General features: G+C 38.7%; 1 protein-coding gene across 1 annotated transcript in view; it reads right to left on the reverse strand.

The window, feature by feature from the left end:
• The window catches only part of TSNAX (translin associated factor X), a 116,584-nt gene that overhangs the window by 98,777 nt on the left and 4,395 nt on the right, over positions 1-13,412 (reverse strand). Inside the window, exon 3 of the mRNA XM_007938483.2 lies at positions 11,959-12,073. Within this exon, the coding sequence (XP_007936674.1) occupies positions 11,959-12,073 (115 nt within the window). The remainder of the gene's footprint in view (positions 1-11,958; positions 12,074-13,412) is intronic.

A 13,412-nucleotide genomic window follows, 5' to 3' on the forward strand; every position in this document is an offset into this window, starting at 1 on the left:
ACTACGGAAGTAGGAATGCCCAACCTTCCTTCCGAGGAGTGGCTGGTGGGTTTGAACCGCCAGCCTTCTGGTTAATAGTCAAGTGCCTTAGGCACTGTGCTACGGATTTATTCCAGAAATGCAGGGATGGTTCAACATCAGAAAATCAATCAACATAATATAGTACACCAACAAAACAAAGGAAAAGAACCATACGATCTTCCCTATGGACGCAGAGAAAGCAACTGATAAAAGCCAACATTTTCTCAGTGAAAACCCAATAGACGACTGGACTAGAAGGAAAATCCCTTAATATGATTCAGGGCATATATTAAAAAAGCTAACAGCCAACATTATACTTCATGGAGAAAGACTGAAAGCTTTCTCCTTGAAATCAGGAATAAGATCACAGTGCCTGATCTCACCATTTCCATTTAGTATTGTATTAGAAGTCCTACGCACAGCAGTAAGACAAGAAAAAGAAGTAAGTTACCCAGACTTGAAGTAAAATTACCTCTACTCACAGAGAATATGAACCTGGTGTTGTTGTTGTTATGTGCTGTTGAGTCGGCCCCAACTCATAGAAACTCCTCCTTGGGTTGCTGAGGCAGGATCAATAAGGAAGTAGATTGCCCAACCTTCCTTCCGAGGAGTGGCTGGTGGGTTTGAACCGCCAGCCTTCTGGTTAGCAGTCAAGCGCCTTAGGCACTATGTTACTGAATATGAACTCCTGAATATGAACCTATATATAGAAAATTCTAAAGAGTTCACAATAAAAGTCCTAGAATAGAGGAATTTAGCAAAATAGTAGAAGGTCTAAAAACAACAATCATTGCGTTTCTATACACTAGCAATGAGAAATCTGAAAAGGAAATTAGGGAAAAAATTTTATTTACAAAGAATTTAACAGAATAAAATACCTAGGAATAAATTAAACCAGGGACTTATACAATAAAAAACTACACAACACGGCTGAAAGAAATTGAACAACACTTAAAAAATGGAAAGATATTCCGTGTTCTTGGATTGGAAGATTTAATACTGTTAAAATGTCAATACTACCAAAAGTGAGCTACAGATTCAACACAACCCTACCCAATCAAAATTCCCATAGCCTTCGTTACAGAAATGGAAATAGCATTCCTCAGAGTTATATGGAATGGCAAAAGGCCTTAAGTAGTAAATGCAATGTTGAAACAGAAGAACCAAGTAGGGGGACTCAAACTTCCTGATTTAAAATATATTATACAGCTACAGTAATCAAAACAGCCTGGTAAAAATGAGAGAGGATGGCAGTTTAGTCAGACATACCATGCTAGCCCCTACAGCAAAGATGTGAGAAACCAGGTGAAACAATATAGATGACAGTCTTGGAACCCTGAGCAGCAAACACAACAAAGAGTTGGATCAAACACTGAATGGAAGTAGAAACTGGAGGCAAACAGTGAACGACAAGACAAATGGATTGTAGGTGCCTGGCCAGCTTCCCTGACACAGCATAGCCATCTAGAGGCAAAGCAAGCAGTATTCTTGGGTGAGGCACACAAAAAGGAAATCTCATGGAATCCCCAAAAGGAGTCAGAGATACAATACAGACAAATTTGTAGTAAAGCAAGGTGCCATCTCACCTGTGCCTAATGAGAAGCAGGTGTTCTTAGTGTCTTCATTCAATATTCACCTGGCTGAAATATCACACATCCCACACTCAGAGAGATCTGGCAGGCCAACTGCATGTGCCAATTCACACAAGTAGAGGGCCTAACCTACACATCTGTGAAGAACTCCTTCACAGCAGGTACAGAGACATTCTGCTCTGACCTCAAAAGGGTACACTAACTGCTAACACCAACCCAGAAGGACGTCATGGTCCCAAAAGGGCTATGAAGAGATCTGAAGACCCAAAACTTGGCACCCAATATCAGAGAAAGAATTTACTCTCCAACCCCCACTCACCTTAAAGCCTGGAGACAAAAGACAGTAACTAATCATACAAAGAAACAGGATAAAAAGGCTCTAACAAGTGAGCAAATTAAATGAGCAGAAAACCTTCCTGAGGAAGCAACAGTGAAAGAACTACTTACAAATTAATTCAAAAAACATAGAGAATCTTCAAAGAGATCGAGGAAAATAGACAACACCCTAAAAATTTCAGAAAAACAGTACAAGGACAAAATGACAACATAAATAGACAAGTGGAAATCATACAAAAACTAGAAATCCAAAAGATTAACAAGATTATCAGAAATAGATAACTCAATGCAAGGACAAAGAAGAAGAATTGAATCAATGGAAGAAGGAATCAGGGGAACAGAGGGAAACTCCCTTGATACTAATCTGTTTGAGGAACCATCAAATAAAAGAATGAAAAAAGCCTAAGAGTTATGTGGGATACTATCGAGAAGCATAACCTAAAAGTGATTAGAATTCCACAAGAGAAAGGTAGAAATAAAAGCACAAAGAGAATTTTTGAAGATTTACTGCAGAAAACATCTCTGATATCAAGGAACAAGATATGGTTTCCATCCAAGGAGCTCAAAGAACCCCATACAGGACAGACCCCAAGAGAAACTCACCAAGACATATTTCAAAACCAAACATGAAGAAAGAATTCTGAGAGCAGCTTGTAAAAAATGAAGTACCACCTATAAAGTATCACTAAAAAGAATAAACAGCGGCTATACATATGGACTTCACCAGATGGTGTATACAGGATCAACTACATCTGTGGAAAGAAGTGATGGAGAAACTCAGTATCTTCAGCCAAAACAAGGCCAGGAGCTGACGGTGGAACACAGCATCAACTACTCATATGCAAGTTCAGGTTGAAGCTGAAGACAATTAAAGCAAGTCCACAAGAGCCAAAATACAACCTTGATAACATCTCTCCTGAATGTAGAGACCATCTAAAGAAAAGCTCTGATGCTCTGAACACCAATGACCGAAAACCAGAGGAATTGTGGGATAACATCAAGATCATCCACGAAGAAAGCAAAAGTTCATTAAAAAGATGAGAAAGGAAGAAAAGACCAAAATGGATGTCAGAAGAGACTCTGAAACTTGCCCATGAACAGAGCATAGCTAAAGCAAAGATAAAAGAGCAGAACAGAAGATTTCAAAGAGCAGTTCAAGAAGACAGTCAATTATTAAACTGAAATGTATAAAGACTTGGAGTTAGAAAACCAAAAGGGAAGAACACACTCTGCATTTCTCAAGCTGAAAGAACTGAAGAAAAAAATTTAAGCTTTGAATTACAATAGTGAAAGATTCCATGGGCAAAATATCGAATGATGCAGGAAACATCGAAAGAATATGGCAGGAATACACAGAGTCACTGTACCAAAAAGAATCGGTCGATGTTCATCCATTTCAGAAGATGGCATATGATCCAGAACCAATGGAATTGAAGGAAGACGTCAAAGCTGCACTGAAGGAACTGGTGAAAAAACAAGGCCCCAGGAATTAACAGAATACCCACTGAACTGTTTTAACAAACAGATGCCATGCTGAAGGCACTCACTCGTCTATGCCAAGAAATTTGGAAGACAGCTACCTGGCTAACTGACTGGAAGAGATCCATATTTGTATCCATTCCAAAGAAGGTGATCCCATACAACATGGAAATTAGGGAACAGTATCAACAATATAATTAATATCACACAGAAGAAAAATCTTGCTAAAGATAATTCAAAAACGGTTGCAGCACTAATGGCAAAGTTAAACAAGACAGAAAATAACCCTGGCAAGGATGTGGATAGATTGGGACTCTCATACATTGCTGGTGGGACTGTCAAATGATACAACCAGTGTGGAAAGCAGTATGGCGAGTCCTTAAAAAGTTGGAATTAGAAATACCATTTGACCCAGTATTCCCATTACTAGGTATATATCCTAAAGAAGTGAGAGCCAGGACAAGAGCAGATATATGCACACCCATGTTCATCGCAGCACTATTTACTACAGCAAAAAGATGGAAACAACCTATGTGCCCATCAACAGAAAAATGGATAAGCAAACTATGCTACATACACACAATGGAACACTATGCAACACTACAGAATAATGTAGAATCTGCAAAACACCGCATAACATGGATGAACTTGGAGGACGTTATGCTGAGTGAAATAAGTCAATTACAGAAAGACAAACACAGTATTAGTGCATAATCGTAAAAAGTCAAGGAAAGGTTTATATATGGAAGGAAACTTTCTTTGTTGGTTACCAAGGGTGGGAGGGGAGGGGTGGGAACACTGCGGGGAAAAAAAAAAAAAAATGCAAAGACCCATGTCACTTTAGTTTTGTGTATTTCACTGTACATAAATTATATCTCAATAAAATGTACTTAAAAAAGAAAAAAACATTGCAGCAGCGTGTTGCTGTTGTTTTGTGCCGTCAAGTCAGACCCGACTCATAGCGACCCCTCCTTGGGTTGCCAAGGCAGTATCACTACGGAAGTAGATTGCCCCATCTTCCTTCTGAGGAGGTATCACTATGGAAGTTGATTTGCCCAAACTTCCTTCTGACGAGTGGCTGGTGGGTTTGAACCACCAGCCTTCTGGTTAGCAGTCAAGTGCCTTAGGCACTACGCTACCAGAGGTCCCATGGGACTGATAGATACCTAAAATGTGGAAACAGGAGTGGAGTGCGTCCTTGACCCGAGACCCTGGCAGCAAGACCCTGGCATATGGCATGAGAGACAGCAGGAGCAGAGCCAAGAGACCGACATGAGAGATACCAGCAGGAGCAGAGCCCAGAGACTGGCATGAGAGATGGCAGGAGCGAGCCAAGAGAATCAGCATGAGACAGCAACAGCGTTACTAGCCCATGGAGGAAAAAGCTTGATGCCTTTGTTAGGCGGCCTCTTGGAGGAGTGGGTTGCCTCTGGGCATTAATTGGTAAAAAAAGAAACCAGAATGAGATGGAATAGCAGGTTGGCTGGCCTGGCCTACGGAGCAAGAAAGCTGAGTGCTTTTTGGGCAGGGGTTTCTAGCGGAGTGGGTTGCCTTTGGCATTAATCGGCAGAAGTGGAGAGACCAAGAAAACGTGAAGCAGAGCTGCTTCAACCTGAAAGGGTAGGACCATTGCCTTTGGAGGTAGAACCACCACAGCCCCCTAGATTTCAAAGACCCAAGCCTTCACGAGCTTGGTTCTGGCATGTGGGGCCAGTGGGATGGAACCATAGCCACTGCCCAAGAGTGAGGGGGCGGGGCTACCATGCCAAAGAGGGAGAGGAACGGGGCCTGCCAGGCCAAGTGGGTGAGGTCACCACTTAGGAACTAGGGGACTGGAGCCACCCAGTGGAGACCTGTACAGATACCACCCACTGAAGATCTGTACAGGTGCCAAGTTGACAAGAGATAGAATTGTGGTGGTTATGTGTTTGTGTCAACTTGGCTGGGCCCGGATGAACAGTTGGGCAGCTGGTGGTAGTTATTCTCAATGATGAGACTGGCAATCAACTCCATGGTGGGATCTACCACAAGCAGCTGAGTAGCTGTCTTTGGGATGTGGTCTGCTTCCTATATATAATGAGAAGCCTTGAGAATGGTCTCTAACTTATGGCACACTTACACCTGCACGTAGCCGTGTTGTTGTTCAGCAGCCTGCCATGCTCTGATGACCTGGGGACTTACAATGGACTTGAATTAATGGCCTGCCGTGTGGTCTGGTTAACATTGGGACTGTGCCTTTTTCCTGGTCAACCTTGGACTTGGTAGCCTCAGCAGCCAGGAGCTGTGTGAGTGAAGAAAAGCTTCTAGCTTCAGTGGGCCGGGAGCAGGACCCAGAGCTAAAGCCCAAGGTTGAGGGGCTTTCACCCAGCCACTAGAGCCTGGCACTCTGAACTTGGACTTAAAGCCTCCAAATTATAAGAATAAACTCCTGTTTGTTAAGGCCATCCCATTTGTGGTATATTTCTTGTCAGAGCGGCACTAAGTAACCAGAATAATTGGTTAGGAATTTTAGGGTCATGGTTTCACGGGACATCCAGTTAATGGGCCTAATTACATTTTTAGTGCTTCTCTTCCTTAGTTTGTTACTAGTGCTTGGGGTCTTAAAAGCTTGCAAGAGTCCATCCAAAGCAAAATAATTGGTCTCCATTTACCTGAAGCAACAGAGGAAGAAGGAAAGGGAATGTGTGCCTCCATGAATAATTACCTCCTTTGCACTGAAACCAATACTGGATGGTGCTCAACTACCACGACTGAACATTTTGATTAATGATTCCACAGAAGAATTCTGATCAAAAGAGGAAAATGTCAAACAGAATTGTAAATTTTCCCAGAATCCAGATCCTATGGAGCCAAGGAAGCTGGATAATGCCTGAAAATATTGCCTTGAGATAAATTTTTAAACTTTAAACCAAAAATATCCCCTTAAATCTTCTTAAAACCAAGTAATAATTTAACTATAAAAAATGCCTGCCTTAGGAAACATCAAGCTCAACTGGCATAACATATTACACAAAAAAATTGTTCCACCTCCTACTTTGGCAAGTAGCGAGTGGGATCTTAAAAGTTTGCAAGCAAGCAGCCATCTAGATGCAACAATGGGTCTCTCCTCATCCAGAAGAACAAAAAAAAAAAGACACATGGAAACAATTAGTCCAAGGGACTGGTACACCATGCGATCCTCAGCCTACATGACTATCAGACCAGAAGAACTAGATGGTTCCTGGCTACCACTGTCAACCACTCGGAGAGGGATCCGTTAGGAGATCCTGGATAGAGTAGGAGAACAATGTGAAACAAAACTCAAATCATTTAAAAAAAAAAAAAAGTGACCAGGTTTGCTGGCTGATAGAGCCTGGTGAAACCCCTCAGATTATGGCCCTTAGCTGCTCTTCAGGTCTGCAATTGAACCCACTCCTGTGGCTTCCAGCCAAACAAAAGATAGGCATATGAGTCGAACATTTACATTAGGCAGATACATTCCTTGGAAAGCTCAATCATGGGAGAAGAGAAGGACGGCTCAGGGGGCAGTAATGGATGGGAGGAAGGACACAGGGATGAGGTGGTTATAGGAAGAAAGTGGGAGAAAAGCTGTTGCATTGTGGGAGATTACAGACAATGGCATGAGACAAAGCATATGTGAAATGTTGTATGGAAGATAAATTTGCTCTGTAAACTTTCACCCCAATCACAAAAAAAAAAAAAAAAAAAAAATGCCTGCCTCAAGCATTATGATCTTTTAAGAACTGTCTATATGAGATCATACTGACACAGCAACTTGAAAGATTAGCTAGGAACATGAGGGAGCAGTGAGTTTGTTAATGGGGGAGGAACAACTCAGGAAAGTAGCATGAGAATGGTTGTACAACTTGAAGAATGTAATCAATGTCACTGAATTGTATATGTAAAAAGCAGCTGAATTGGTGTGTGTTTTGCTGTGTATATGTTCAACAATAACAAAATTACTTTGAAAAAAACAAAGAAACAATGGTTTTGAGAAATCTGACAACAGGCAGCATGGAGGATTGATTCCCGAGAAGAGAAATAACTACATGAGCCCTACAATTACCCATCTTACTGCCTGGAGAAAAGTTTCCAAGAGGCAGCACGGAAAGGGGCACCTAACTAGAGTCCTGGAGTCTCCTTGGGTAGAGAAGTAGTTGAGATTTTAAGGTGGTCCAGATGGCTAAAATTCACTGGGCAGAGTAACAAGAAGAAAAAACTGCAAACAGAAAGAGTTCCAGAGAGCTGCAGAGGTTCTCTCTCACTCAAATCTTCAGCTGAGTCCTTACCAGTATAGTCATGTCGGGAAACAATCCAAGCATAGAAAAAGAACTACCCAAAGTTACCAGGCAGTACAATGCCTACAGCTCACACAGAGCCAGAAATAGTTGATTCACCACGAGCATACTGAAGCTATAAAAAGTTTTAAAAGAAGTTCTTTAAGCAAAAGGAAAATGGTACCAGATGGAAATCTGGATCTACAAAAGACAATGAAAAACAGTGGAAAAATTAAGTGGCTAAATACAATTTTTTTTCTTATGTTTTAAATCATACTGTTTAAAACAAAAATAATAATGTACCAGATTTATAACAAATGGAGTAGTAGTATGCTTATTATGTGCTACTATTATAACTTTGGGAGCTCCGGTAGCATAGTGCCTAAGGCACCTGACTGATAACCAGAAGGCTGGCAGTTCAAACCCACCAGCCACTTAGAAGGAAGGTTGGGCAATCTGCTTCCGCAGTGATACTGCCTCGGAAACCCAAGGAGGGGTCGCTATGAGTCAGATGTGACTCAACGGCAAAAAACAACAACATTACAACAGTAGCAAAAAAGTCTGACTGGTAGAGGGAAAATGGAAAGGAAAGTTTACTATTATAAGGTTCTGATACTATATAGAAAATTATATGGAACCAGTCCTCACTTTGCAAGGTATTGTGTTAACTGAAAATTGTACATATTGAAATTGTGACTTTGATTTGTGAAGTAACTGTTACCACAGAACCAAAGGAGTTTCATTAACACAGAATTGTGCAAATTGAGAACTATCTGTACCATTAATTGATCATCAACTGTGTAAGATATATACTTAAATTGTGAAATAATCCCTACAAAAATAAAACAAAAAGGCATAACTAGTAATAAAAAGGAATCTTAAAAAAAAAAATACTTAATCCAAAATAAAGCAAAACAAGAAGAAAATGGTTAGCAGAGCTAATCCAACCACATCAGTAATCTCATTAAATGTAAATGATCTAAACATTCTCATTAAAAGGCAGATTAGCAGGCAGGAAATAAAAGCAAGAAAGACAAGAAATCTACTTTAGAACTAATCACGAATAAATTTAAATGATGGAAAAAGATATACCCTATATGCTGTGTGGAATCAGCTTACTAAAAAAAGGAATTTATCTTTTTGGTACTGGTTTCAAAGCCCCGCCAGGTCACTAACTTTCACCAGGACTGACTGAGGGGCCCCCTAACCCAGAAACTGATCATTACTCAAATTGGCTGGGGGTCTACCTGGTGACTGATAAAAAGTCTACAACAAAGAGGCTCAAATAGCATAGTGCCTAAGGTACTTGACTGCTAACCAGAAGGCTGGAAGTTCAAACCCACCAGCCACTCCTCAGAAGGTTGGGCAATCTACTTCCGTAGTGATACTGCCTCGGCAACCCAAGGAGGGGTCGCTATGAGTCGGGTCCGACTCAATGGCACATAATAACAACACAACAATCTTTGAGAATGAGGAGAGAAGCATGTCCTTTGGCCCTGCACTATGACCTACCAGACTGAGTAAACCTGAGATGATGACAGAGGCAGTGGCTGTGATGGTTCCAGTAGAAGCAGAGACAATAAGCAAACAAAAACAGTGGCAACAAAGTTTAAAAGATCTAACCCCAGGCAAAAGCTGAGAGGAGTGACCAACAGCCAAGCCCACCAAGTGACAGCATTGAGTTTTCTGTTTGAAATTTTCCTGATGGGTGAGAATGAACCAGATTTATAACATTTTGAAGAAGGGTAAGCAGGTTTCCTTTTAGACAATGAGACCCCATGCTGGAACCCCAATGAGCCTCATCCTCTGCATATCTTCATTTCTGTTTCTATCCTTCTCTAACATTAAAGTTTCTATTGCAGTTGTATTGTTTCCATGAGTTCTCTGTGACCATTCCAATGATTTATCACACTCAGTAGAGAAAGAGTGCCATGGGAAAATGGCCAGTGTCAGAAATGATAAAAGAGAACAGGGGTGTAAGAATCAGCCTCACAGGAATCAGCTTTGTGCTGATTCTTATGCTTGGGGTTGTTATTTCAGTTGGTGTGTAAAGAATTTTCCCTGCTAACAGTAATAAAAAAAAAAAAAAAAATACCTTGGTTATCAATGAAATCAGAAGTTGGTTCATGAAGACAGATAAAAATGATAAACCTCCAGAGGAAAAAATATTTCCAAGGATATCATCATAATGATAAAAGGTCAATTCATCAAGAGGACACAATAATCCTAAACACTGGTACATCAAATAAAAGAGCTTCAAAAATATATGACACAAAAACCTATAAAACTGCAAAGATAAATAGACAAATCCACAATTAAAGCTAGAAATTTCAATACCTTTCTCTCAATAACTGATTAAATAAGTACACCAGAAATCAGCAAGGATATAGTAGACTTTAACAACATTGCCAGGGGGAGCTCTGGTGGCATGGTTCCTAAAGCATTTGACTGCTAACACAAGAAGGCTGGCGGTTCAAACTCACCAGCCACTCCTCAGAAGGAAGACTGAGCAATTTTGCCATAGAGATACCACCCTGGAAACCCAAGGAGGGGTTGCTATGAGTCAGAACCAACTCGAGGGCAGTGAGTTTGTTTGTTTTTGCCAACCAACTTGATTTAACTTGATTTACAACTTGATGTTTGTAGTATACTCCACCCAACAACAGCAGAATATATATTCAAGTGGACACAAATAGCATATTCTGGACCAAAACATAAGTCTGCATGAAGTTGTACGTATTCAGTCATAAAAAATATATTCTCTGATGACAATGGAATTAAATTAGAGATGATTTAAAGTGTCTGGGAAAAAAAATTCCAAAATATTTGGAAACAAAGTAACACTTTTAAATAATCCATGGGGCAAAAATAATATCAAATAAAAATTACATAGTATTTTGAACTGAATAAAAATGAAAAAAAGAATACATAAAAATTTGTGGGTTGCAGCTAAAGCAATACTTAGAGACTTGACAGGAAATTTATAGCACTAAATGCTCATATTCTTTAATATTACCTTCCTCCTAATGAAGCTAGAAAAAGAGGAACAAATAAACTCAAAGTAAGCAGAAGAAAAAAATAACAAAACAGAATGGAATAGAAAACTAACTAACTAAATAAATAAATAGAATACCAATGAAATCAGAAGCTAGTTCATAAAGATTGGTAAAAATGATAAACCTCCAGCCAGTGGGATCAAGAAAAAAGAAATTCCAATAACAGGAATTAAGAGAGGAGACATCATCACAGATCCTATAGACATCACAAAGTTTAATAAAGGAATATTATGAACAACTTTACGCCAATAAATTAAAAAACTTGGATGAAATGGACAAATTCCTTGAAAGATAAATCACTAAAGCTTGCTGGAGAATGTCAATATTTATTAAAGAAAATGGATTTGTAGCTAAAATATGAAATCTGCTAATCAACAATAGTTATCTTTGTACACCATATTGGCTGATCTACATAAAGTATTTTTGCTTTTCTGTAGTTTATGATTTTTCTGATCTTTCCCACATTCTCAGTTTATTAATCAAAACTGTATGTGTAATATGATCACAATTATGATAAAAAACAGTATATAAAACATGAAATCTGCTTATTGGTAGTAGCTATCTGATGTTGTAGAAATGTACTAGACTGAACAACATAATGGACATAATGGTAAAGAGAGCAATTTCAATAGCTGTGAGGCAGAAGCTACTTCTCGGAAGGATGACTGGGCAATCTACTTCCTTAGAGATACTGCCTCAGAAACCCAAGGAGGGGTCGCAAAGAGTTGGATCTGACTCAACGGCAGTGAGCTTGGGTTTTTTTATCGTTTTTTTGTGAGGCAGAAAGCCATAATGCAATGAACTAAAAAATGAATGTGAAAGTAGGTTAAGCAGATTGTAGCGTTTAGCAAATATTAAAATGTTAACATCTCTCATCCAAGTAAAGCTTTAATGTAAGAGGCTCTAATAAGTCATTGGAAAAAATCATTTAATGAACAATGGGTTTATCTTAAAGAGTAAGTTTTACAAACACAAAAACCCTAGCTGTTTTTAAAGTAAGAATTTTTCCTCTATTTTCATGAAAATGTTTATTCTTAAAATATACCTTCTACTAACTTCCTCTGATCTCAGTGTTCACAAAATGAGTCACACAATAGTCTAAAAAGCAGTTAGAATATTTATACCTTTGAGGTATAAAGCATGAAAAATAAATTATAAACTATCAACTTATAACAAATTTTGAAGATAATTACTCACCTTGTAATCCTATGGAGGAGGAAAATTGTCCTTTTACTTTCAACAGTTATATCCCGACTAAGTTTTACAAGTCTTTCATACTTGTCATGCCTTGCATCAAGTTCCTGCTGAAAAGCTGAGAACACATCATAATGAAAATAAGGATGTGTATTTTATATTTGAAAATCATATGAAAAGAATGCATATGACAATATGAATGAGGACAATGGCTGTAGACACCTGCCCTCATTTATTAAGGCATAACACAAGCAGAATGTGGTGGCAATGACATGTTCAAACAATCTCTACCACTTACTGTCTCCAGTTCTCTTAAATGTCAAACATCCTAAGTATACATTACTAAAGCCTTAAAGGTCCACTTTATATTACTCAAACTTGTTTATAATGGTACCAATTGTCCAAACCTTTAAAAATAAGTATCCACTAATCTTTTTCTACAAATGCCAATAATGCACAGAAGCACACAAATTTCTTAATCTTGGGAGATATTTAAAAAATCTAAAGTCTACTGAAGTAGTATTAGTCTATTATGAGAAATGTGTAGCAAGCATCTTAAATTGAATATGAATAACACAATTTTAAAATAAATATTGAATAACAATCTAACTCATTATTTTAAACTGCACACAATCTCAAATTTATTTTGTTTTACCATGTACTAACATTGTATACATGGCCACAATACACATGGGAAATGCTATCTTAAAATTATAAAAAACATTGAAAATAAAATTCACAACCATTACGTGAGTTGCATTTGTTTTAAGGAGCCTAAATCATGTATGTTTGCAACTGACAGATGAATGTGGCAGATTTCATCTGAAAATTACCAGTAAGAAACATTAAAACCTGTGTAAATGGTTAGGCCAGAAAAAGGTCAACCAAAAACTGAGTGAGAAGAAATCTAGAAAAAGGAAAATTGAAAGTAAAGGAAAAGTTCTTAAGGGAAAAAAAGGCTGAATACAGACTGCTGTGTCTAGTTGGCTTCTGTAGTATCTTTGATGATTCAGCACTTCTACATAAATTAACCCTTAATATGGAAAACTGTTGTAGCAGACACAGATCACCCTATAACATATTATTTAACCACAAAAAGTTTTTTGTTAATTTCATTCCTCTTTCTCCTATTTAATTATAGAACAAGGCATTTTCATAAATCTAGCATGACAGTAGATGTTCAGGAAATATTTCTTGGAGGAATGAATGATTGGTGAAGTAAAAAGGCAGTATCACATGATAAAGAGCATATACTGGTTCCCTGTAACTATGTGCAATCTCCTGGTAACTAAAGTTTTTGAAAAGGAACCACAAATCCAGGGCCCACTCACTAATTACTATCTCTAATATGGAATGGCATAGGGCCTAAGGCACTTGACTGCTAACCAGAAGGCTGGTGGTTCAAACCCACCAGCCACTCCTCGGAAGGAAGGTTGGGCAATCCTACTTCCGTAGTG

Source organism: Orycteropus afer, unplaced genomic scaffold (genome assembly GCF_000298275.1).
Source record: "Orycteropus afer afer isolate SDZICR_OR568_19922 unplaced genomic scaffold, OryAfe1.0 scaffold00050, whole genome shotgun sequence".
In the NCBI taxonomy this organism is placed as follows: Eukaryota; Metazoa; Chordata; class Mammalia; order Tubulidentata; family Orycteropodidae; genus Orycteropus; species Orycteropus afer.